The 21,403-nt window shown below is 40.9% G+C and overlaps 2 protein-coding genes across 2 annotated transcripts in view; both read left to right on the top strand.

Annotated features, from left to right (window-relative positions):
* ano3 (anoctamin 3) overlaps positions 1-4,514 on the top strand; it is a 28,934-nt gene extending 24,420 nt beyond the window's left edge. Inside the window, exons 16-25 of the mRNA XM_070830244.1 lie at positions 330-494; positions 689-725; positions 846-957; positions 1,244-1,301; positions 1,574-1,671; positions 1,962-2,116; positions 2,227-2,379; positions 3,383-3,533; positions 3,622-3,802; positions 4,308-4,514. Coding sequence (XP_070686345.1) covers positions 330-494; positions 689-725; positions 846-957; positions 1,244-1,301; positions 1,574-1,671; positions 1,962-2,116; positions 2,227-2,379; positions 3,383-3,533; positions 3,622-3,802; positions 4,308-4,490 — 1,293 coding nt within the window. The 3' untranslated portion in view covers positions 4,491-4,514. The remainder of the gene's footprint in view (positions 1-329; positions 495-688; positions 726-845; positions 958-1,243; positions 1,302-1,573; positions 1,672-1,961; positions 2,117-2,226; positions 2,380-3,382; positions 3,534-3,621; positions 3,803-4,307) is intronic.
* A 12,566-nt stretch (positions 4,515-17,080) lies between these two features.
* Positions 17,081-18,181, top strand: fibina (fin bud initiation factor a). Its single transcript, XM_070831153.1, has one exon. It carries the CDS (start codon positions 17,108-17,110, stop codon positions 17,735-17,737), a length of 630 nt encoding a protein of 209 aa, XP_070687254.1. The 5' UTR covers positions 17,081-17,107; the 3' UTR covers positions 17,738-18,181.
* The last annotated feature ends 3,222 nt before the right edge of the window (positions 18,182-21,403 follow it).

Below are 21,403 nucleotides of genomic sequence, written 5' to 3'. Positions count from 1 at the left end.
CAGTGAGATCACCTTATTTTGTGCATGGTTATAATGTGCCAGAAGTGGCATAACATCTCCCCCTGCTGGATAAAGACAGTATTGAGAGGAAACAGTGGATTTGATCTATCTGAATTTCTTCTGATTACCAATAGCATTTGAATGATGAGCGTTTTGTTTATCTGGATATTTAATTGTTAATCTAATGGTCTTAATCAATAGGTAGTTCGTTATAAGATGAGATCATACCTCTGCTATTTAAACTGAAAGTGTTTGTTTTGCCCGTATCTTCATCGCAGTTTTAAAACACTTACATCATCCTCTGTGCTTCCTTCTCTCTATCATCTCAGATATCCCTCGTTCTGACAGCCGTGTTTGCTGTGGTGGTTTTCCGCTTGATTGTGATGGAGAAGTTTGCTTCCTTCAAGTGGTATTTTGTGAAGAAGAACTGGCAGTTTGCCACGTCTGGCACTGGTGTCTGCATCAACTTTATGATCATCATGTCTCTCAATGTGGTGGGTGTCTGGACAAGCATCATTTGGCACGTTTACATTTTCTATCCAACAAGTGTTTCATGAAACATTTATTTAGAAGTTTGTTCCAGGAGCTATCATATCCACAGCCAAAAAGACTTTTTTTTGTCTCTCTTTTTCATGATCGTTACCCTCCTCAACCTTTTTGATGCTTATGAGTACTATCATCTTGTCAGGTGTATGAAAAGGTGGCCTATCTGCTGACAAATTTAGGTGAGCGTTGTCCACATGCTGCATGCGTTTACACCTTCATTATCTCTTGCTTCCCAGATGGTTGGCAAGCAATTATTTTCTCCCTCGTCCTCCCCACAACCCCTGTTTCTCCCCCCTCAGAGCACCCACGGACAGAGTCTGAGTGGGAGAACAGCTTTGCTCTGAAGATGTTCCTGTTCCAGTTTGTAAATTTGAACAGCTCCACATTTTACATTGCTTTCTTTCTCGGAAGGTAGGCTGACTTCCATGAACTCTCCAGTTCCTGTTTACAGTGAAGTTGATGAGAAATTGTGCAAAGATGTTTTGTTTCAAACTCCCATGTCATGATTGCCAAGACTCCTTCCCTTTCAATTCTAGCTGTTCAGGATTTAAGAAATACTGCCCTGTCATGAAATATAACCAAGCTGTGGTTTATCTTACATAATTATCACCTTTAAGTGCTTTTTTTCTGCTCATGGTTTATTAGTCTTCATTTGATTGTATTTCGAAGCTAATGTTGCCAATCTCGATCTCTTCAGGTTTGCTGGCAGGCCTGGAAAATACAATAAACTCTTCAATCGATGGAGACTGGAGGAGGTGAGTGCAATTAGGCATCACCATACGTGGGCTGATCATTGCCTTGTGTTTTAGACTATATTTAGAATTTTCAAGTAATTCATCTTTCTAATGATCCGCCTGTACATTAATATGTGAACCATTAATCTCGCCCCTAATTACTGGGATTTAAAATGTTAATGATCAAAAATCAGAATGGGATGAAGTGTGTCTCAGGATTTCCTCATGGCTTTGAATAACCGGGCATGAAATATGGATTTCACAGTTTTTTTATTTAAATGTATTTTTCTCAGTGTCACCCCAGCGGCTGTCTGATTGATCTGTGCCTGCAAATGGGAGTCATCATGTTCTTCAAACAAATCTGGAACAACTTCATGGAGCTTGGATATCCGTAAGTACTATTTCATTATAATCATGTGGTTCCTTCTCCATGAACCATTAGAGAAGCCATATTTCAGCCTCAATGCTGTAAATTCAAGTGATTGACTGCGCACAGTGCGTAGGTAATTCCTGTACCGTTTTGTTTTTGTCCTTAGACTAATTAGCATATGAAAAGGATTTTCTTCTGCGAAAACACAGATCCTCTTGTGTGGGGCTTAGTAAACGGGTTCTTGCAGTTCTCAGCTCGTTGTCAGAATTAATTGCTTTGAGTTGACAGTTAGCTACTTTGTACACTTTCAGTTTGCTGCAGAACTGGTGGTCTCGTAGGAAGATGAAGAAAGGAGGTGGTGCAGGGCAAAATGTAGAGAATAAAACCCAGCTTCCTCAGTGGGACAAAGACTGGAATCTGCAGCCGATGAACGCACATGGATTGGTGGATGAATACCTTGAAATGGGTAAAACACTACTCTTTTTCTGTAGTGTTGTATTTGTCTGAAGTGGGATGGGAAAAATCCAGATTATGGGCATCCTATGAAGCTTATCCAAATCGTTGTTTCCTCTGCAGTTCTCCAGTTTGGCTTCACCACCATCTTTGTAGCAGCGTTCCCACTGGCTCCTCTGCTGGCTCTGCTCAACAACATCATTGAGATTCGTCTTGACGCCTACAAGTTTGTCACTCAGTGGAGGAGACCCATGCCAGCCCGAGCCACTGACATAGGTCAGCGTGAGCTCTGACTGCCTCCGCACCCCCTAGGTGTCTCTCACACAGTGACTGTTTTATTTTTAGATCAGAAGCACATTTTCCAGCATTAAAACATTGTGGAAACCAAACACTTTCCATCCTATAGCTGCCATATCAACTGCTTCTGTACCACCATATGCTTCACCAGCCCACTTCCCCATATGACTCCGACAGCAATATGATATACAACCAAATGCTTCTTGTGGCATGTTGCCCTGTAATTAAAGGAAGAATCCACCCAGAAGTCTTTAGCTGTAATGAACACATTATGTTTCAAAGATCAAAGCGTCTTTGTAGGCTTAAGCTGATATTTACAGATCATACAAAGACAAATCTAATGCACAAAAAACAGATTTTTCTCCACTGACAGTACAGTAGCCTCTTTTCTGTTCTCTGTTCTAATGCAGCCATAAAACATGCTGTATTTTCAGTAACACAGCCAACAAACTATTGAGTCACATGACTACATGTGCGTATATATAAACAATATATCATTGCGCCATCTCTGGAGGCTGTTGAACTAACTTAAAAGAAAATAAATGAAGCATGATGAAGGAAAGTGAGCGATTAAGAAGGCTAAATTACAAGAAAATAATTCCTGAAATGTGGAAAACTGTTGCAAATGAAGGGTTTTGTGATAAAAATTAAATTTTCCATTTCAGTTGTCTGTCATTATCTTCTGCTTGTTGCACTTAAAAGTGGAAGTAAGCAACTTTTGAACTCTCTAGATCCATTACACGGTGCAATTAACATCACAATGATGATTCAAAGCAAAATATTGTCTACTTCCATTTTAATGTTTCACTAATTAAAGGCTTCGGAAGCTTCAGACCTTTTGTCACTACAGTATATGTTGTACTGTAGATAAAGTTGTTAGGGTTTCTAAACCATCCTGCTGTAGGCAAATTTTCTTTACAACCTTCTGTTACATTTTATAAAGTGATGTAAAACGTTTACTCTCCTCTGATTTGGCCATCAGGTATCTGGCATGGGATTCTCGAAGGTATTGGCGTGCTGGCAGTCATCACCAACGCCTTTGTCATTGCCATCACCTCAGACTACATCCCTCGCTTTGTTTACGCCTTCAAATATGGTCCATGTGCGGACAAAGGACACCACCATGAGGATGAGTAAGCATTAGATGTAATGTGCAAGCTTTAAACATATCCGGCTGAGTTTCTTGTGTCATGGTTCGATAGCTGCTCCTCTCGTCCTCAGGTGTTTGCAAGGCTACATGAACAGCAGCCTGTCTGTGTTCGAGCAGAGGAACGGCAGCCAGTCCAGATACTGCAGATACAGAGACTACAGAGCACCGCCGTGGAACCCAGTGCCGTATGAATTCACCCTGCAGTTCTGGCACGTCTTAGCCGCCAGGCTGGCCTTCATCATCGTCTTTGAGGTCTGCCAGCACTCCCCACTTCTTTTGTGTGTGTTTACCAACAAGACAAGCAGCTAAAACTTAATCTCCCCACGTCTTCTCAAGCCTGTGAAACAAAAGCAAATTTGTAGATTTATAGATTTTTTTTACTTATATTACATAATTTCCTAACTGAACCCAATTTTGGTCATTTTCATGCTATAAGTGATTATTGCTGCCACAGAAGATTGAGAAATTTCACTCAAAACCCATAGGAAAAATTCCAAATTACATGGTGGTCCAGCTAAAAAAAAGCCACCATGTTTTTTCTTCATTCTTTGAAAAGCTCTCCCTGACTACGCAGCCTTGTGCATTGATTTGTACAGCTGAAAATCTGGCATAAGATATATAACATTATAGGGCATATAAAATACGTTATTGTTGTAAACACAATGTTAACCTTTGCATGTTTATTGAATTATGCAGCTGCTACAGTGTGTGTGACTTCAGTGGAAGGTAACTAATAAATGATTAATGCTTTCCTCAGCACCTGGTGTTTGGGATCAAGTCCTTCATAGCGTACCTCATTCCGGACATGCCGAAGGATCTCTGTGACCGTATGAGGAGGGAAAAGTACCTGATGCAGGAGATGATGTATGAAGCAGAACTTGAGCACTTGCAGAAGGAGAGAAAGAAGAACGGACGACGTTATCACCACGAGTGGCCTTAGCTTTACCCCCACGTCTCCACTACACGCCGCACAGCCCTCAACTCACAGGCGCAACCTCCCTGTCCGCTTATTCATGTATCTTAGCTTTGAGAGTCTAGCTTCACTCGGCTGATTCTGTACACCAAAGACACCCTCTTCAGTAACCAGATCCTCCCCCAAACCGGTCTGGCTTCAGGCTCCGATCCTGGCCGCTCCCTCGCCATCTGTTCCACGTCCAGTGTTGGCACTGCTCTTAGTTTCCGGCTCTGACGCTTCCCGTCCCGCCCCGATCCCTCACCTGGCTTCATCCAGCAGGCCCTTGTGCCCGTGCTGTGTCATGGCTTCACTGGAAAACCCTGTGCAATTGTAATGTTTACTATGCAGATCAAGGGCTGCAGAATCACCACTGTTCACTTTTGGCATCCATCCTGCACTCTCTCTGTGTGGCAGCTAACACTCCGCTTTGACTCTGCAGTTTGGTGCAGCTCGCAGCATGGCCGTGTTTTTCTCCCATGTGCATCAGCAGAGCCGTCGTTCTGCTGGGCATGGGGCAGAGCTACTGTGGTGTTTTCTTGTTGCAAAAGTGATTCTGGTGATGTGGCTACCAAATACAATGGACACTATCCTTGCAAAGCGACTGTCTATGGCCCTTGAAGCATGCCGATTAATATTTGCGGCCATTTTGTAATCTGCAAAGAAAAAAGAACAAAAATAAGAGCAACAGCACTCATCGTGAAGGATGTTAGCATCTGTTCAGTACATTTGACAAAGAATTCTCAATGAAATCATTTAAAGTGCATGGTAATATTGTTTTGTACCTTTTGATAGACAAAGTCCGTGTCTTGATGCCTGGTTCACGTGTGTCTGTACTCAGTGTGAGCTGTGTGCTAGTCTCTGTTTGCGCTACTGCTGAGCTTGACTGTCATGAGTTGAGGAAATGTGAACTTAGTGCGATTTGATTGTGCCTACAGTTGTGCCCACCACAATTGTGTCACCAACATCACGTGTGCCTGTTTGTGCTGCACGTGCTTTTTCAAGTGCAAGAAATATTCTCTCTTCTTGTTCTGTTGTCTGATCTTCTGTAACCTCTCTGAACTCTCCTGTAAGGATTTGCTTTGGATGCGAGTCGCACCACAGTACCTACTCGGGTCTCAGCTAATGGCTCTGAAATACGTCAACGGTTCACAGTATGTTGTAATGTGACTCCCATCATGAACAATGTATACACTCACATGCAGGAGCTGCAAATCTGCTCTTCCGCTCTGTGCTCGCGGCCTGTTTTTCATTTGCTGTTGGAAGCCCTGAAGCGTGGTTGAAACTTGGATCACTTAGACATACCTGTGGTCTTGGATGTTCAGCTTGCAAAGAACATCTATCCACTGCTCCTCACTCACAAAGTACACTAACATACTTCAGTCATAGTCTTTCGCGAAGCACTCGGTCAGATGTGGTCTCTGCTGCTGTCAGACCTTTATCGATGTGAAACTGAGGAATAAGGTTTTGGTTATAGCAGAGTCATTTATTGTGGTCAGTTCTGTGGTCACGGATTAGAGAACTCAGGAAAACAGGCAACATGAGCGAAATGTCCATCTGTGAGGCTGAGTCAGAATCATAATCATTTCCTGTTGGATTCATGTCGAGGTGGAGAGTTGTGGAGTAAACAGTATGAATGAACGATGAGGTTTTGTATTTTGTAGGTGATGAGAACTGTAACATTGGCCCAAAAACGTAATCAAAGGTTATAAATTATGATAAAGAAGATGCAGAGTTAACAACATATAGCAGAGTAAATGTGAAAGTTAAGAAATCTAAGAGCTGAAGGTAAAGAATATTGCTACCCTGAATGCAGTGCACAACACTGAAAAACTTGTTTTAAAAAGTGTACATTATTTAGCTGTGTTTATTTATTTATTTATGTTGCTGCCCTTTGTATATACATTTTATGATGTACGTAATGTTTTTATACTCTTTATTTTGTGCTATCAGTATGAGTTCACCTGCTTTCACCCTCAGATAGACAAAGTAACGTCCACATTTCTCAGGTGTCCTCTGAATGTTTGCAGATGATCAATTTTTATCATATTTTCTAAGATGCAGTCAAAGTTATCCTGCTTTTTTAGATATATATTTTTGCACTGCAGTGCATTTGCATGACTATAATTCACAGTCACAGTTAAAAGCATGTAAAAGCATTTTTTTTGTGCATAATCACATTAAGTATATTAGAGCAGAGTGGAAATCATGGAATATAATCACACAGTTCGGAAGGAAGACATATGATGCAGGTTGTCGGTTAAGAAATAATGATGCGTTCAGGTCGTAATGTTCAATCCAGTGCTCATAATCATTTCATTCACAAGAGAGAGACATTTGTTTTAAAATCTTATTCCATTATGTAGGAAACTTGTCCAGGTTTTCAGAATAACTTCCCTGCTATGTGAACATTGAAAATCTATGCATGTTGTTATCCTTGAGTGCTACATTTACTTTGAACAGATGCAGATGTAAATGTACTGGTACATTTGTACTGTCGAGTATGCATGACCTAACACCTGCTTCGAGCAGAGCTAACTTCTGTAAAGTTGTTAACAGCGTGTTAAACATATCACCTCCCGTTTTCAGTGTTGATTGTTTTTGGAGACATTATGTGTCAGAATTTTATACTGTAAGAGTATTTTCTAAATATTAGCTTGGACTCCAGAGTCATTTAGATAATTTGGCCTGAACTGAATTTCAAGGAGATTCTGAAAAAACTAAACACGTGAATCCTCAGACTTGCTCTGTTTGAACACTCAACAGGGAATTTGAATTATGCTTATCCCCTAACAGTGCAAGTCTTTAACTTAAAGGGATAGGGGTAATTTTATGAATGAATAACTACATGACCTTGGATGTTTAACTTGCCCAGCTTCTAATTATTTCCAAATGGATCTTTTTCCTGTTATCATCTCCTCTCTGAGAGCATCGGTTCACACTCTCACTAATACAAATGCTGCACAGTGGTGGAAAGGTGTTTTTCATGCTTTCTACTGTTGGCAGTAGCACAATATGGGTATCACATAGTAAGTAATAATGGCATGACCTTGCACATCTCTGAAAACATAGCAGTCTAGGGGGGGATTAAGCTTTCTGTTCTGTGCTATGCTTCCTAATAGGATTGTGCTTGAGCAAGTCATGTACTTGTCGTGGAAGCACAGTGACGTCAGACCATAGATTCAACTGTACAAAAGGATGGTATCAGTCGTGACATGAAGTGTATCAATAACATTGTTTACTTCGTTCCTGTTTACATGTAAAAACATATTGAACTGTATAAAAATAATGTAACATAAAATAATTTGGATATCACTCTTTTGTGTAATAAATCATGGATTGTATCTTTTAAATCAAATCTGCTTTCTTCATTTCTGTTACTGTTAGAATAGGAAACAACAGAGAAACAGCCTCTGGGCCCAGCTGATATCATCTTCGTGACTATCCAAATTTAACTAAATCTGCTTATGGAACAAACTGGAGCTCAGCAGAGTGGAGAGATTGTTTTCTTTTTTTCCCCCTGTTATTTTCACAGACCACAAATCCTCTTGCCAAAGAGTGTTCATATAACATACTGTTAAAAAGATTGCGTTTCTATCGCAAAACCCACTACTTGAGTATTTTCCCACTACGTTATGACTGTTCATGCACTGCCACTCCTGCTCAGCCCTCACTGCTAACTGCTTTTCCGTTTCTGTCGTGTCAGTTAACACTGGCCTTCATTTTTTACAGGAAAATCTAAACATTGCGAATGAAACACGCAATGGTTTTGGTTTACTTTGAGCTCTGATGACAGACGTTTAACTCTTGTATTATTTCCTGTGCTCTGTCTTACTGTTGGATGCTCACACTGAGATATTTCCTTTCACCTCTTTAAGCAGCAGACATTACATACGGGCATAAAAAGCTGTGGTTTCACATTTCCACCACTTTGGATCCTATAGGGAAAGTTCAGAAATGGATGCATGCACGTCTGTCTTGTAGTAGAGTCAAAACACAATAAAAATCAACTTAAAACTGAAGAAAAGAGGAAAAGAGCTGAAATTGCACCACCACATCAAGGGGCCACCTATTGTCCTATAGTGGTGGACTCAACTCAAGCACTCAAACCCTCTCCTTAAATAAAAAGACCAATACAACAAAAACAATATTTCACTACAAGTTAAAGTCCTTCATTCAAAATCCTACATACTTTAAATTACAGGATTATCAACAGCTAAAGGTACTCGGTGTATTAAACGTGTTCAGCGGAAAAAGAAACGGGTCACTGTGACTGTGATATATATGAATCTCTCTTTTTGTGTCACTGGATGTAGCACAAAATGGAAATCCTCGAGTAAAAGTGCATGTACCTAAAAACTAAATTGAAAAACTGGCCTTGAGTAAGTGCACTTAGTATCACTACTGCTCTCCTTTTACTCTAGAACAGGAATCGGCCTTTCACCCCCTCAGCTTCACCTAAATGGAGCGTACTATTTACTCAGATTACCATGAGGTGAGCTAGAGCTACTAATAGTGCGCACCCTAAACTTGTTTTTTGTTATTTGTCACAGATTAAATGGACTGAGGTTCAACCCTTGAATACATCTACTGTCCCATCTCTTGCTGTACATCAGCAGAGTGCGTTGCGTGTTAACACGGCCCACACCTAAACACATTGCTCCATAATACTGTGTAATGCTCTAAATGCTAGGAAACAGGCTCTAGGGAGGGTAGCAGATACATATATCATCTGCTCCCGACAAAAAGAAAGACGCTGTGGTTCAACATAACATTTATTCTCCTGCTCAGCTGCACGTAGCTGCAGCAGTTGGGGTCTTTCTGCAGGGCACCAAAGTGAAACCTGTGGGACTGTCTACCGATATAACTGTGGCAGCGCTTATTCACATTCAGAGCAGAACTGTTTTCCAGAGCAGACATAATTCCAACCACAGCTTCATATATCAGTTATTTTAACCACTCTCCCTCTCGTGCAGACTGCTGACATAAGTTTTTGTTCTCTCAGAGGATTTCCAGGTGATTCGTGTTATTCACACAGCACAGATTTACAGTGCAGGTTAGGAAGGTAATCAGCGGACCCGCTGGGAATGTGGCCATAAATCCAACAGCACTGAGGTGTAAACAGGACAAGGAGTCAAGGATGACCAGCAGGGGACAAAGGAGTCACAACACAGACATCCACAAATCATCAGAGCTCTGAGCTCGCTGGGTGCAGGAAACTGTTTCCAACATTAGAGAGGGAGTGCTCACTTCTCCACACGCTCTGCTGAGTTAAAGAGATGCAAACACCCAAGACAAAATATGTGTAATGAAAATACTTTTCACTGATTTCTTCTGATTAGTGACTGATCTTAAGCCATTTTGGCAGCATGGCTCTAGGACTGGCAGTGGTGGTCTGTTTGTCCGTCCACCGCTTTTGTTCACTCTGAAATATCTCAGCAATGATTACGTGAACAGCCATGACATTTTGCACAGAAGTTCATGGTGCCCAGAGGCTGAACCCCGTTCATTTTGTTGATCCATTTTCTTGTTACACCACCATGTTGTTGACATTTGATGTTCTGAGTGAGACGTCTTGACAACTAGTGGATGGATTGTCGTGAAATGTTGACATTCACCATCAACATGACTTATAATAGTTTTTGTGATTTCCTGACTTTCCATCCAGGTCATAATTTTGAGAGGTCCAACATTTTGGTTTATGGACAAGTACCTGCAAATTTCATGCTTAATTCCCATCAGCCTCAGCTATACTTTTGAGCTAATTAGAAATTCATAGCACTTCAACACACTAAAATGAGATAGTGACCATGGTAAATTTTAAGCCTGTTTAGCATCAGCACGTTTGCATTGTCACTGTGAGCAGGTTAGCATGCTGACGTTAGCATTTAGCTGTAAGCACCACTGTGCCAAAGTAAAGCCTGACAGAGTAATTATTACACTTATTAGACTTTCAAAAATGCGTCCCTGTTCACAGGCTGTCAGCATATTTCTTATCAATACATTTAAGTCTTTACTGCCTCCTCTTATTAAGCACTGAGGTCTGTCCAAGATGAGTTTTAATTTAAGCTGGCAGCACGCCTGGAAAGTCGTGTTTAAAATCTCACACTTGTTACTTAAATCACATTGTAACTGTTGAAGTAGGTAAATCAAGAATGCATCTGGGCCATTTCAAGTGAGAAAAATTTATTAAAATTAGTAGTGCTTGTGGTATATTGGTAAATGTGTGCTGGCAAATCTAATTTGACATTATTGGAAAAAACAATCTTGCCATATAAATTTAATTTATATGCATCCGTGTCATTGTAGACTGCAACAATTTTATTTTTCTCTCCCCATGTACAATGCAATCATTGCCTTTAAAGTGCAGGTTGCTCCAGGGTAAACACTTGCACACCAATCCACCATTTTGTTCTCATATGTAAAAGTGTGATATACTGCATCCACATGGCCCCCCCTTAAACAATTGTCTTGCTGGTTTATGTTTGTGTATCTGTAAATATCATTAGGAAGATTTGTATTTACCCAAATGTCTGTTAGTTTGGATGCAAGAGAAAATGACCACAGACTTCTGATGGGTCTCTGCTACAAGGACACTGATGCTAGCAGCCACAGTGCTGATTTGCTTGGTCATCAACATCTTTAGTTTAAATGATAAACCATGTAGAGATTCACTGAAAACAGTTCTGGAAACTCCCCGTGGAAACTGGATGGCAAGTTCAGGCATCTTGGAGCTGGTGAGACAGGAAACTTGAGCAGACAATTTAGGACAAAACAGTTTGAAGAGCAGACTGAGGAACATAATCCTGTGGAGTATAGAACAAAGAGAGAACTATCCTCTAAGGATAAATAAACAGCTTTCTATATTTCTGGCTTTGACATTTAAAGACAATACACAAAGACAATTTCTGCATATATTTATTGTCAATGGACGAGCAGAATAGGAGCTGCATGTCTGGATTATAGGCTGATTGAAAACACACTGACGATGTGCTTCCACGGGAGAGGGTTCAACACATGTGTAGTCTCACAGAGTTGGTGTCAGAGGGGAGAGCAGAGGTTTATCTACCATAAACAATGTTCCATTTAATAATGGCAGAAGAGGCACGATGAAAGCATCCACTCTCATTTGCACATTTGTAACCTTCAGTGGGTTAATTTCCAGCAGATCCATTTTAAGTGCTCCCACTTTCCAGAGGGTTTGTGACCTTATTGCTTTTAAACAATGGAGAGTGTGTGGGCTTTTAAAAGTGTCATCATTCAACAGTGGTTTGTATGTGTAGGAAGAGGGTGAAAAAATACAGTGACAGCGATTTTAATTCTAAAGTAGGTGAAAGATAACACAAAATGATATGTTTAAAGGCCGTATTGCATTATAGTCCATCGAGGTTTCTGACGGTGGAGAAATTACTTCCTCTGCATCAATGGATTTTCTCCCCTGTGATTGTTGAGCACTGGTGCAGAATAGAGAGCCTAACAAATGTCTTTTGTCTTTGGAATAAAAAAACAAAACACTGGTGCTTGCAGCTGATGCTTTTGATAGTTATATTTTTGATAATCTATCTCAGCTGTTAAATGTTCTGGGAATCTTTTTATGTGAAGAGATCTATTTGTCAGTGGCATGTTATCTGCAAGAATAAAACAATACACTGTTTCAAATTGCTTAAGAAAACAGGATTATTGCAAAGAACTTCCTATTTTGCTATCAGCCCAGACTGAAAAGTGCTCCCATGCAGCTATTTGTAAAGAACTTTATTTTCCAACAGTCTTGAAGGAGTTCCCAGAGATGCTTAGCACTTGTTGGCCCTTTTGCCTTCACTCTGCGGTCCAGCTCACCCCAAACTCGATTCACAGTCACAGTCCGGTGACTGTGGAGGCCAGGTCATCTGGCGCAGCACTCCATCACTCTCCTTCTTGGTCAAATAGCCCTTACACAGCCTGGAGGTGTGTTTGGGGTCATTGTCCTGTTGAAAAATAAATGATGGTCCAACTAAACACAAACTGGATGGGATGGCATGTCGCAGGATGCTGTGGTAGCCATGCTGGTTCAGTATGCCTTCAATTTTGAATAAATCTCCAACAGTGTCACCAGCAAAGCACCCCCACACCATCACACCTCCTCCTCCATGCTTCACGGTGGGAACCAGGCATGTAGAATCCATCCGTTCACCTTTTCTGCGTCGCACAAAGACACGGCGGTTGGAACCAAAGATCTCAAATTTGGACTCATCAGACCAAAGCACAGATTTCCACTGGTCTAATGTCCATTCCTTGTGTTTCTTGGCCCAAACAAATCTCTTCTGCTTGTTGCCTCTCCTTAGCAGTGGTTTCCTAGCAGCTATTTGACCATGAAGGCCTGATTCGCAGTCTCCTCTTAACAGTTGTTCTACAGATGTGTCTGCTGCTAGAGCTCTGTGTGGCATTCATCTGGTCTCTAATCTGAGCTGCTGTTAACTTGTGATTTCTGAGTGACTGGTGACTCGGATGAATTTATCCTCAGCAGCAGAGGTGACTCTTGGTCTTCCTTTCCTGGGGCGGTCCTCATGTGAGCCAGTTTCGTTGTAGCGCTTGATGGTTTTTGCTACTGCACTTGGGGACACATTCAAAGTTTTTGCAATTTTCCGGACTGACTGACCTTCATTTCTTAAAGTAATGATGGCCACTCGTTTCTCTTTACTTAGCTGATTGGTTCTTGCCATAATATGAATTCTAACAGTTGTCCAATAGGGCTGTCGGCTGTGTATCAACCTGACTTCTGCACAACACAACTGATGGTCCCAACCCCATTAATAAGGAAAGAAATTCCACTAAGTAACCCTGACAAGGTACACCTGTGAAGTGAAAACCATTTCAGGTGACTACCTCTTGAAGCTCATCAAGAGAATGCCAAGAGTGTGCAAAGCAGTAATCAGAGCAAAGGGTGGCTACTTTGAAGAACCTAGAATATAAGACATGTTTTCAGTTATTTCACACTTTTCTGTTAAGTACATAATTCCACACGTGTTCATTCATAGTTTTGATGCCTTCAGTGAGAATCTACAATGTAAATAGTCATGAAAATAAAGAAAACGCATTGAATGAGAAGGTGTGTCCAAACTTTTGGCCTGTACTGTAAATATATGTATTCCATCTAAGAACTTGTTTTATTGAAGGGCTACATGAAATAGAATAAATAGATAAACCTTGCTTTACTGCTAACGACTGACTAAAACCTTCTCTGAAACGAATGATCAAATCTAAATAATTCCTCTGGTTGTGATGAGCATGGGGTCATTAAGATTCACTGTGAGACTGTGAGCTAGCTGCCTACCTCTGCAGCCTCCCACTCAGCCTTCAGGCCCTTGACCCTGCAGGCTGAGAGGAAACCCATCACCACCATCTGACAGGCATCTATCCAAACTGCAGCCTTCAGGCCTTCGTATACACACACACACACACACACACACAAACACAAACACACACACACAACATTATACAGTAGAGGATCAACAAGAACATCCCTCCCAACTCCACTAAATTATATTTGTTGTTACATCTGGTGCAAACATCTGCTTTCAGGCAGCTTTGCCCTGCAGTTCCCCCTCTGCTTAGACAAGCTAGTCAGTTTACTCTTTCACTGTTAATGTTGAGTGACGCCGTATTTATTCAGGTGTGATACTTAAGAAGAAACAGAGAAAGTCTGCCAGACAGGGGAAGCCTCAAGCTGTCTTTGCTCCTATCCTTCATTCAACACTGTGTTCAACAGTGCGCCAGAGGTCTCCAAACAAACAATTCTTTTTTTTTGTTGCCTAAAACCTTCACTTTGGTGACCAAAAGTTACAGTTGCCAGGAAACACAAAGTATGCAGCTAAGAGGTGTCTCGCTATTGTTCTAAAATACAACTGGCAAATATTTCCACCACTTCATACTGAATGTTATGACTACATTATTGTGCTGCAACAGTGACACAACTTTAACAGATCTCACATAAATTACTGTCAGGTCATGACTCAGACTTATAATAAGTCTGAGTAATAATAGATAAATTCAATAAAATGCAATAAGATCCCAAAGTCCCAAAGGTTTAAGTCAGTCAACAGAGAGGTCAGCCTCACTTCAAGTCTTCAGAAATCAAAATTCTCTTCAGTAATATTTACAGAGTGGTACTGTATCATCAGTACGTAAAAGATGCAGAAAGAGAAAAGCTGCACTAATCAATACTTTTATTTCATCAATAGATCAAATACTGTGTGTAATCTAAAAGATGTTGTTTATGGTGACAGTCCCCCAAAATTACTGTCATTTTACTTTCATTCCCAGCCAAAACAGGCAGCTGTTTTCTCAAAAATCCACTTTACGCTACCTCTCCAGCATAAAAATTTCATAAGAGGATAATATTTTAGCGTTTTGTTTATAGCTTGTTCCCCTTGGAGTGAGCAATGGACTTGAATGGTGTCTTCAGAGGCTCCAGTTAATTTAACTATTTTAAGCAGGTATGGAAAGCAAAGAGCCTAATTGCAACAAATAATTGTTTCTTGCAAATAATTACTGAGAATTAAGAACAAAATTGCTGCGTGAATAGTGAGGGAAAAAAAGGATCTGAACCTGGACAGAGAGTGTTATGACTGATTGTGTCTGATTAATCTCCCCCCTTACCTGTGCGCTAAACAGATATATTGACACAGTGTAACTGGTAACACCAATAAGGGCTGCTCTCAGTTTAGTTTTACTAGTTCCAGAGCCCTGCCATTGTGTATGTTGTCTCACTAATATAGTTTACTGATACATGTAAAGGGAACAGAGCCATCATTAACTGTATTAATTACACCTGAGCTTTTCCTGCTGTGACAAGTGAAAACGTCTGCTCTGAAAAAGGTCAGTTTCCTCCTCATCCACCTGAACTCCTGCTCCCAATTCCCTCATCAGCTCCCAGTATAAATCTATATCTGCCTTTTAGCTGTTGTTCTGCCTCCTCGCCACTGTGTTCCAGCTTTGTTGTCTTAGATCTATCTTCCTGTTTTTGCGTCTTTGATCCCTGCAGTCCATTGTTTGGACTTTTGCTTTCCTGCATGATCCCTGGGTTTTTTTAGCTGCTGACGGCCTACGTGTAGCTGACCTGTATCCTGACAAGGTAAATCCTGCTTTTATCCTACTGCCGCTGTCTCTGGAGTCTGCTTGAAGCTCTCACTCCAGAATTGTTAGAGGGAAGAAACATAGGCAGCAACTCCTGTATCTAGAATATTAAGTATTAGCCGCTGGCAATATGATCAGCCGTGATTGATTTTCCTTTGTCCAATATCTACAGATCATTCAAATACTATTCCCAAACCTTCTGTCTTTCTTTATACTGTCTCTTCCATGTTGTGTTGCAACAAAAACACAACCCCTCTGCCGCTCCCAATACTATAAGGAACATGAATGAATGGATCACATTGCGGATGAAACTGACCATTTCCAGCCCTGTGTTTACAGTTTGCCATATGTTTCCAGTTTGTGTGAGTTTTGCTGACATGCTGAGAGCTGTATCTGAGACCACCCTGTGATGATGTAATTATCCAAGACAGGATGTGCAGCAGAGGGGATCGTAGCCCAGAGGACTCTCCCTTCATGCAGTAATGTAATCACCTGACTGAAGTCATCGGAGTAAGCTCTAACTGCACCCTCACAGTCTGGGAATCCAATGCACAAGCCAAGAGCTCCTGTCTGCTGACATTCAAAACATTTATTGTTAACAGTTGTATATTAGAAAAAACCTATTCTTCCTATTCATGTGTAAGATAAAGAAACAACAGACCATTTCTTTCTTTGTTGCACATAGTTTTGGTTTAATTTGTTAGAAACGATCTAGTTTCCTTTTCTTTTGACAATATCAGTTTATTAATTTAGTCGTCCATTCATTCATTTTGACATTGGTCAGAATTAAACAACACAAATTAGACTGACAGTAGACGAGGTTGTATTCAGTCAAATATCATTGGTCCTACACATTGAAAGAAAGAAACAATGTATAAAGGAATAGTTCAATTACCATGTCAGCATTTGATCATCTTGAAAAACTTGCATCTTGACTTGGAGTTTGTTTAAGAAGACAAGCTCTTGCTTGTTTATACTAACATACAACGATTAAGGTTTTAATGAAGGCTTCTAGTGATTAAAAACTGAAGAAAGAACAAAAAGATGCCAACTGTGAGCTTGATAATGCACACAAACACAAGATTAAAAACGTTATCTCCTCTAAAATTACAGATATTTTAAGGATTACCATTAAATAACAACTACATAAATTTCTAAATTTGAAATATGACTGGATGCCAAAGACAAAATACAAATTTCTGCATTTATGAGGCTCGTCAAAAATGATGTAATTAACACTATATACAGTTTCTGCTCAAATATGAAGGGTAATAAGAAACAGTGTACGCTCAGTCATAATGTTTCATGTGACTTCTGTTGGACAGTGAGTGGTTGGAGGGACCAGGGGCCACCAGGGGCCCTCCTGACTCGGCCAGGCAGTCTGTGCCTTTTAGGTGACGGGGAACTGTGTAACATGAGCCGGGGTGAAAACTGTGCGCTGGATCCGGCTGCCAGTGCAGATGCTGTTCGCCAAAGAGAGAGAGAGGAGGTGCATGATGGATCCCGTCCCACTACTGCTCATCATAGTCACATCTTTGCCGCTTTGCTCGGCAGTCTACACCGGGCCCCTCCAGCCGGAGATCTCCAATGGCACTTTCCATCACTTCTTCGTTCCGGACGGGGATTACGATGCGACTGAAGACCCGGAGGAATGCCAGATGCTGTTCAAATTCTCGGACGTGTATCCCTGTGGGGCCTCTGAGGAGAGGGACTCCGTGGTGCGGGACGACTTCATCATCACCAAGCTGCAGGCGGAGGACGCGGCGCGGCTGCTGGAGGGCATCGGCCGGACCGTGGCGCACGACCTGGACGGCGAGGACAGCTACGGCAAGTTCCTTCAGCGGGAGATCTCCCAGATCGGCGAGGCTTTTTCCAACGTGGACAAGTCTCTGCTGGAGCTGGAGGTGAAGTTCAAAGAAAGTCAAGAAACTGAGCTGAGAGAGGAGCAACAGCTGAACGGCTATGTGATGAAGCAAATGAGCGACATCAGGGACGCTCTGAGGGGGACCACGGACATCTCTGTGGGACTGAAAGACAGACATGAGCTGCTGTCTCTCATCATTCGCAGTCATGGCACCAGACTGAGCCGCCTGAAGACTGAGTATCTTAATGTTGGTTCATAGTGGGGTTACTGCAGCTTAGTGTGTGTGTTTATGTGTGTGTTTGTGTGTGAGAGCGGTTATCCTCCAGTTCAACAAACAACTGGAAAGTTCATTGTGGCTTTATGAGTATCCCTCCAAAGTATCATGAATATCTCTGACCTTGAGTTATCCCCATTCCTTGGACCTGTGTCATTAAAAGGAGCTCTAACATCAACACATTCCTCTGAGTTAGGAGGGGAAAAAGGAAATGTGAACATAAATTAAGTCGGCATGGAGCCTTCTGTGCCACCTCTGAGCAAGAGTTTTATTCCAAGGAGAGTATGAAAATAAAAGCTCTCCAAGTAGATTCGTCAGCCTCTGAATCAATAAAATCACTGCATTCTCTTTTTGTCTGTACGTTTAAATTATGCTGTTTATACAATTTTAGGTTATAACTGACCAAATAAATGCTTAATATTCATCATATATAGTAGTTTTCTCTTTTACTTTTAAGCAAGATGAACAATATTTCAATCTCTTTAACATTTAAATCAAGAATTTAGTTTTCTACTCTGTACCTTACCAATTTACGCTGAGACGCACTATCTCATGAAAACCATCTCCACCCTTTTGAAGCTTGAGGTTTACATAAACAGTGAAAACCTTTGAAATCTGAACTTCTGATTTTCGGCAGTGGAAACCGACCCTCCTCCTCGGCCATGTGTGTACGTCACCATGTTTGTTGTTGGCACTACTAGTGGCAGACTTGACTGTCCCGTCAAGTGGCACTGTTTAATTTTCGTCTGAAGTCTGTCACTGCCTCCCACTCCCATCTGGAAGTCATCTACTCAAGTATGAAATTGTTTGTCCGGAGGCAGCCACGGTCGTCATTATCTACTCTTTCGTCTGTCGTGATCTATAAAATCAGCGGTTGATATCAAGCGTTTTTGTGGTGAAACTCTTGAGTTGTTGTGGATGATGTAGTTTACTAAAAATAGACTTGACATGACATACAGCTTGTTTAAATCCCTTAAAAATACTCTTGCTCTTCTGCTGTGTCACATAAAACATATTAGTCCAGACATACTGTTTATGGGAGAAATTCCTGAAAGGCACTAACTCTGCAGTATCACACACTAACTAATCTACCGTCAGCTGTTTTTACTTGGAGTGCCTTGACTTTAATATTTTGAATGCCGTTGATAGCAATCTATTATTATTATTTTCTATTTTCAGCTACCATTTCAAAATGCTCTTATTCCAGCCAGCGTCTGCAAGAACCACAAAGTAACTGCCATAAGCATGCCGACTTTTTAAAGAGATAATGTCTCTGCAGATGTGAGTGAGCCAGATGGGCTGCCATGGGCGCCACTGGGTGTGATTTCCTCTGTCTGGTTTTCCTCGCAGTCCGGCTTCCCCTGAGGGACCCCTTTTTAAAAACAGCTCTGTGTAGTTGAGCACAGTGCGGGCCTACGCCGTCAAAAAAAACCCAGAGCTGCAGGAGCTCCATGTGCAGAGAAACCCTATATGTCTGTATAGGTCTTAATTTCCAGGGGCACTGCTCAGGGCTTACAAGATTTGATTCAAACATTTGGTTAAAATTTCCACTATGTGCAAGTAAAGGTAGAGCGGGTCGTGAAACCTCTCATAAGAAACTCGCTCATCTTACTTAATCTGTCTTTTTTGGCTCAAATCATTAATTCCACCTATAGGAAAATATTTTTTTTGGTAGATTGGTTTCAGGTCCCTAATGCTTTGAGGAAGGAAGGTCAGAGTGTCGAGCAAGCTGCTAGAAGAATGTATTCTCCTCACTGACATATTCTAAGGACAAACAAAGAAAGGTCAGGAATGCAGACCAGAGTTGACCGGAGAACACACTGATCCCTCTCTGTGTACAGCCCACAGCCTCAAAACCACATGCCTCTGTGGTGTTATTATTAGAAAGATGAGAGCTATTTCAACACTATAACTGCTGCTAGTCCTGTGGTTATTATCACTGCAATAACTACTCCTGTATATTACAACCACTACCACCAGTATTGCTAACCTTCAGCTACATCGGCTATTATGTCCTTATTTGAAGAAAAGACTGAAGCTGATGCTTATGTTTAATGACAATGGGATGATTTTGACAAAGACAATTCTAACTTTAAGTCCATTTGAGAGGTTTTTCAAATCCACATCTCTTGGTCCTCACCAGGAGGTCGACATGTGGCAACTGAGCTTTTTCAGGAGCATTCAAATGCAGTTCAGTGGAGCAGCTCTGTCACAAGTGAGAAAACTCCTATTGTGCAAAGCCCATTCTCTGATGAAGATCATGAGATGTGGTTGAAAGCTTCTAGAAAAAGTGGACCTCTAGACCTAAGACAAATGTTCTCGCTCAAGTGCAGAATGATGTTACATCGTCTGTCACTGATGAAAGAAAACAACATAGAAGCTACAGTCTAATATTTACTTAGACACAGTGGTGGAGAGGTACTCAGGTCTTCTACACTTACTCGTAAAAGCCCTGCATTTAAAATATATACATAAGCATTATATAAATATTAGTATCAAAATATACTCAAACTAAAGTAAAAGCTAAGCTAAGACTCACTTTGATGTTGCAGCTGGTAAAAGTGGGGCTAATTTCAACTACTTTATATACTGCTGGGAAGTTTGATCTATAATAATGCTTCATAATTTATCAGTTGATCTTATTTTGTATCAATAACTTGGATTGGTTAAATAACGTTAGTGAAGTAAAAGTATAAAGTAGCAGAAAATGGAATTACTCAAAGTACAATTACTGCACCTCAAAACTGTACAATACTAAATACTAGTTTCTTTCCTCCACTGCTCAGACAGTCTACATTTACTCCCTTCATGTTCACTTTTGAAAAATATTTTTACTTTTACGTGTCAGGCCTAAACGTATTTTTTAGTCCACTATGTTTGTCTGACAGCTGCACTCAGAAGTCACTTGGCAAAGTGAGTTACATGCAAAACATTGACTGACCTCATAAAACTGAAAGCACAGCACTTAAAACTGGCCAGTAGTATGTGGAGTAATTAGACCACCTACAACGCCAAATTACTTTTTAATGTTGTGGGCACAGATAGACATGTAGCCATGTTTTTCCTCATTAAACGCACAGCGCAGGTGTTTTACATCACTGTTACCGCACAGAGTTCAGTGCTCTGCGCTGCACTACAATGTTACACTGCAAAAGGACACCGTTTTTACTATGAATATGTGTAAAAACATTTCTACTGTAAAGAATTACTTTTGATTAAAAATCTAGTTTAAATGTATCATTCCAGGATGACATTTATAGATTACGTATAGATTAAGAAGAGAAAACTTTTTCCCCTCTGCAGTTTGTACAAGTCATTCACGAGCATTAAGCACTTTTTCTGCATTTGTAACATACATCATATCATTCATTGTATCATGAACATATAATTACTCATTGAAACATTCTCCAAGTGACCAAGATGGTTTTAACCAACAGCTGTGGCTCATTTCAAGGCTGCAGCTGCACATAATAACTCTTTGGTGACAATAAATATAATTTAAGCAATGCAGTAGGAAAGAGGAGATGCTAAGGAGCAGAGAAACCTCAGGAGATGAGTGAAATCAGCACCTGAATTAGATGTCAGAGAGATGTTTTCTTGAGAGAAAATTGAGAGATAATTTCTCATAAAGAATGTGGGAAAGTGGCTGGT

Source organism: Pempheris klunzingeri, chromosome 5, assembly GCF_042242105.1.
Source record: "Pempheris klunzingeri isolate RE-2024b chromosome 5, fPemKlu1.hap1, whole genome shotgun sequence".
In the NCBI taxonomy this organism is placed as follows: domain Eukaryota; kingdom Metazoa; phylum Chordata; class Actinopteri; order Acropomatiformes; family Pempheridae; genus Pempheris; species Pempheris klunzingeri.
Note: the sequence above shows the minus strand (reverse complement) of the source record. Positions and strands in the feature narration are given on the sequence as shown.